This window comes from Chaetura pelagica, unplaced genomic scaffold, assembly GCF_000747805.2.
Source record: "Chaetura pelagica isolate M959 unplaced genomic scaffold, ChaPel_1.0 scaffold33, whole genome shotgun sequence".
Taxonomy (NCBI): domain Eukaryota; kingdom Metazoa; phylum Chordata; class Aves; order Apodiformes; family Apodidae; genus Chaetura; species Chaetura pelagica.
The window spans coordinates 1,583,571-1,588,819 of NW_009952874.1; the positions used below are offsets into that span (position 1 = coordinate 1,583,571).

A 5,249-nucleotide genomic window follows, 5' to 3' on the forward strand; every position below is an offset into this window, starting at 1 on the left:
GAAAGAGTGAAGACTCAGCAGCTTCCCAGGTATATAAAATACAGAACACACTGGATAATACAGGTCATGTCTTTGTAGATTTATTTTGATGTATTTTTTTTATGACTAAAGTAATAACCTTCAATTTTCAAAGGCTACCTAGCTTAGCTGTGGTTGTATCATTCTCAATTTGGGTTTACCTTCTGAAGCTGTTCTGACAGTGCTGCAGGTTTACCTTGTTGATTTCCAGGAGGTAAGGTCTAGTGTAGTAAGCTTGAAAAATACGTGATTGCCTGTTGGGAGCAAGTAGGGTACTATTGGTACAGCATGTGCTGTGTTACTTGTGTGATTAGCTATAAATGGAAAGTTCAAGTTACTGAGCTGAGAGGAATAGAGTAGGCGATCTTGGAGTCCTCAGTTCTGACATTTCTTGTGAGGAGAAAGGCCAATATATGTAGGAAATACTGAACCTCTGGATCCGAGAGGATAAATTGCTTTTCTAAATAACATCTAGCCTGGTTGAAGTGCCATGTGTTCAAGTGTCTAGAAAGCTATTTATAAATGAAGACAGGTTTCCGATTTTATTTTGTCTTTTCTGAAGTGCATCCCAGCCTTGAGACAAAATACGCATCTCCTACTGCCCATTGCTGCCAAGGAGGGATTTCATACTAAGTTGCAACAAATTTATTTTGTATAGCTGATTCGGGCAAACATAATTTCCAAATTTTCAGAGATTACATTTAGGAGTTACCTGAGACTAGATGTGTTACTCTGTCTTTTACCATCTTCTGTGGCAAAGCAGTGGACAGTCACACCAATATGGTTGTCGTGATACCTCTACAAGCAGTTATGCTACGTGTTTTGATGTCACATGATGAAATTAACTTGATTTTTGCAAGCTTATTTTCATCTTGTGGAGGCTTATTTTAAGCTTAAATGTATTTGCAACTCTACAAGTTTTTATGGTGATCAAAACCATTAAACCTTTATTGCTGTTTAAAATACTTTGTTTTCATCTCAATTAAACCCAAAGATGGCATGAGTGAGAAATGTGTGGTTTTCTTTTTAAAAAAGTGTTTTACAATGATAAAGTTTACACGAGTGACAGAACAGCAAAGTTAAAGCACACTTGAAGTCAACTATTTGAAAATAGCTCCTTTTTAACCTACCTCTCAACAGCAGGCTTGAGCTATCGGTGTTCTTTTGCAGAACAAACCCAATGAGCTCTAGGAGTAAGTAAATATTGGTCATTACCCTGCTGTCCAGGTCATTACTGTGCTGGAGAAGCCCAGATTTTGCTGGTCTGTCATGCTGTCACTGTATTTGTAGAGTGCTGAACTGTGCTGAGTAAGCAGACTTTCATGGGAAGTCTGAGCTTTCATTGTCTCCCAAGAAGAGTTAAGTACTCTGCAATTAACAGGCCTCTGTACTAGTTGGAACAATTACAGCATTACCTGTCAGAGAAACTGTTGTTTTTTCCTTTTGATACAAAGTTGGTGTTCTTTCTGTTCTTCATTGTGGCTCTTCTAAATCAACTTTCTTGACTTGTGATTTGCTTTTTATTTTTGCAAGATGCTTATTTACATTCTTGAGAAAAAGATTATATGGAAAGTTAGAATTCTCTTGGCATTAAAGTCAATGACAAACGTTCAGACAGCATTTCCTCCCACGTTGCGCTGCATTGTTTAATTTCACTCTCTAGAGGTGGATAGGTCTTGTTCTTCTTCTAGACAGACATTTCACACCTTTATCCCCCACAAACATACTGTCATCCTACACTTTCAGAATGGCAGATTTCTAAGCTTGTGTAGTGCTGTTTCCTAAAATAAAGATTCCAAGATGTCTGGTGAAATCTTGGCATAAGTTTTTAGCAGATGTTGCTATTGCTCTTGGAATACTTTGTGAAGACATATATTTTAACAGAGCTAACTGGATAATGAAGACATTATTTTTTGCTCTTCTTGCGATTCTCTTCACATAACCTGCAGGCCTAAAGTGCAGAAAGTGATTTCTGTGTGTTTTCGAAGAACAGAATTCCACGTTGCATTTTTGTGAGGATGAACGACAGGAATTTTGAATTTAAAGTATTCTAGAGTGACTCAGATGTAGAGTATGAAGATCTTTATGCTTGCAAAAATATTTTGTTTGCTTGATTGTTTTGAAGAAACTGTAAAGCACACATCTGTACATATGAGTCAACAAAAACCTGTATTTAGGCTGTTAGTCTTGTCTGATGCTGGTTTTTTTTCCCCTTGCGTTTTGACTTGCTATATATATGTATATAGGGGGATTTATTTTTTTTTTGCTTTATTTGCAGTCAGAAAAGGTGATGGCAAAACAGATGGAGTTTCTTTGCAACCAAGCTGCATTAGAGAGACGTCTTTCCACAGGGTGTTACAGACAAAACTCCGAAGAGCACAGCCCCAATGGCATGTCATTAGATAATGCTGATGGACAAGGTATGGTAGCTTCCAGGCATGGAGTTGCTGCCAGCAACTGCATTTCATATTATGCAACCTTTGTCAGTGGTGTTATTTATCTAGTATAGCACCAACAGAACACTGAGCACTGAATGGACAAGACAAGATCTCTGCCCTGAAGTGTTTACAGTCTAAATAGTGGGATCTGATGCACAGTCAGATTCTGCTGTTACTCTGATGTATCTGGGCAAACTGCTTTCCCTGTGGATAACGCAGGGAGGGAAGAAGGTAGGACACACTATTATTATTGTGGGCTGTATCCTGAGTTGTGAAAATAGGACAGAATATTGAATTTCTTTTATGTTCTTGCTTTGTGGAAATGGAAAGTAAAGCAGATAATGTAGTTGGTACTCCTTTTTGTTCACCTGTTTGTGCACTCTAGGAACAAAACCTGAGGAGCTCGCTATGTAAATTACTTGCAACCAAGCAGATTCTAATGGTGTTCTTAGTAGCTTGTTGATCTTCAAAAAGCTTACAGTTTTGTGGTTTTCACTTTGATTTACCAACTGGCTATTTTGTAGCTTGAATTAATTTTTGGAGTGTTTGTTTTGTTTGAGTGCTTTCTGTTTGGATTTCTCTTTTTGCTGTTGTGAAATGAGACAAAATCTTAAAAAAAGAAGAAATACAACTAGAAATTCTGGTGTATGTTTTGTAAGAGCTAGTTTGTTTAAGGCAAAAGGGGGGGAAGCAATAGAGAGAGGAACTAAGGGAACTGATAGAAGTAAATGTGAAAACAGGTTCTCATTTGTACATTTTGGTCAAGCAACACTGTACACAAGTATACAGGAAGAATTGGATGTGTGGTTTCAGCTCTTCTTGATAGTGCAAATTTCTTTATACCATCTACCCATTGTCCAGTGGGAGTGGAAATTTTTAGAATCTCAAAGGGGTTTTTTGAGCAGAATAAGAGATTTGGTGTTTGTTTGGGTTTTTTTGTTTGGCTGAGTGTCTATCTCTAGCAGTGCCTGAGGAGTAGTCTGCAAAGCAGCATATTTACATAAGCCTTGTTTTGCTAGAAGTCTTCCCTGAGCAGCTGGAATTCAGGGTTTACTTTGGTTGATAGAATTATGATAGATAGACAGATAGATAGATAGATAGATAGATAGAATGTCTTGAAGTCCCTACCTGATTTTTAATACTGCTGTGCTGTTAATGCATCAGTGTTTCCCTGTGAACCACTTGCAGGTGAAAGACCTCTGAATCTCCGCATGTCCAATCTGCCGAGCAGGCAGTTGCAGCACATGGCTCTGGATGGAGAGCAGCACGTGGGAAAACCTCTGTGCAGCGATTTGATCCGGCTCTACCCCAGCGGGGAGGCCAAGTCCCAGTCCTCAGGTTAGTGCTGTCCCTGGTGCATTACCCACCATTTCTTATAAAGCCTATGGTGAACTCTCTAATACCTGATGTCTCGGAGTGAAGAAGCAAGTAGCTCAGCCTGGCATGTTTCGTGTGTAGCCTTTTAATCAAGGCTTTGGACAAAGCTTCAAAAGGAGTGTTAACCTAGAATCAGATTGAGTTTTATTTGGGAAAAACATAGAAAATGCAGTAATTAGCTTCACATGAGCAAATTCTGGCATGTGTCTGTTCTCAGAGAGTGGTACTGACCCAAACTACTGCTGTTAAATACTTAGGTTGCTATCACACTAATGCAGTTTGATTGTAACATGGCTTCACTTTGTATAAAGGAATCACACTTTTTATAAAAAGGCTTTTTGTTCTGGCTTATAAGGACCTAACACTATTTCTGTATGGTGAACCAAAACATGCAGAAAGTCTTCTGAACTGAGTTTCCCATTCACTGACTTCTGCTCACTGGCAGTCTTGTTGTTTATTATCTCTGGCTGGCAATAGGAGAAACTTCTAAGTGTGATAGAAGACTGCAAGAATCCTATGTGAAATCCATATGGGTGGTTTCAGTTTCATACTTGAACAGTGAGGTAAAGCCAGGGATTCTTGTGACTTTCACAGCATTAGGAATAATAATGAAATCCCACCTGATTTAGGAAGATGCAATGGGAAGGAGGTTATTTGAAAGATGAGATGCAAGAGTAGTTGTTTTGAAGACTTGGCAGAATCTTGCATCTTCCACTTAGGTAGGTTGCAATCTTAGCTCATTTTTTTTGCAGTTTGTTCTGAACCCAGTGATAATTCACTTATTGAAATTACTAGTTGGGGATTTTTACCAGTTCCCCTTCAAAATGTAAGTCCAGAGTGCATCTCTGCTAAGCCCTGCTCCTGCAGAGAATTGGAAGGAAATCTGTGGGGATTACTCTTGTCATCACTGCAATGTAACTAACATGGTTCTAACCCGGTGGAATTAAAGCCCTGTAGGAGTAGGGAAAATTGATTGCTTCAACTGTTAATATCCATGTGGTTCATGGACCCTATTCTTGAGTTAAGAATATAATATTTTTGTTTCCAAGTAATGTTTTTAACATCTTTTTCTTTCTTTTCTTAATGCAGAAGGCCTTGGTATTTTAAAGGATTTTCCTCATTCGGCTTTTAACAACATAGAAAGGAAGGTCATAAAAACAGAACCTGAAGACACAAGATAGTCATTCTGCTGTGGCAAATGGTGTCGTAGTAAAGAATGAAACTTCAAGAGAAAAAAACAAACAGCCTTAATAACCAGTGTTGCCTCATCCAAATAAGAGATTTCAATAGCCAAAGCCTAAGAACTGGTACGCTAATCTGTGGAAACAGGAAAGCAAGAGACACTGCAAACTAAAACAGTAATACAGGTGGATAAACATTCCTGTAAAAGTGGTTTTATAGCGTGGGAAGATTCAC

The 5,249-nt window shown here is 38.5% G+C and overlaps 1 protein-coding gene across 1 annotated transcript in view; it reads left to right on the forward strand.

The window, feature by feature from the left end:
- Positions 1–5,014, forward strand: part of NAB1 (NGFI-A binding protein 1 (EGR1 binding protein 1)) — an 18,201-nt gene extending 13,187 nt beyond the window's left edge. The window contains exons 5-8 of the mRNA XM_009995240.1: positions 1–29; positions 2,297–2,438; positions 3,645–3,794; positions 4,923–5,014. Of these exons, the coding sequence (XP_009993542.1) occupies positions 1–29; positions 2,297–2,438; positions 3,645–3,794; positions 4,923–5,014 (413 nt within the window). The remainder of the gene's footprint in view (positions 30–2,296; positions 2,439–3,644; positions 3,795–4,922) is intronic.
- The last annotated feature ends 235 nt before the right edge of the window (positions 5,015–5,249 follow it).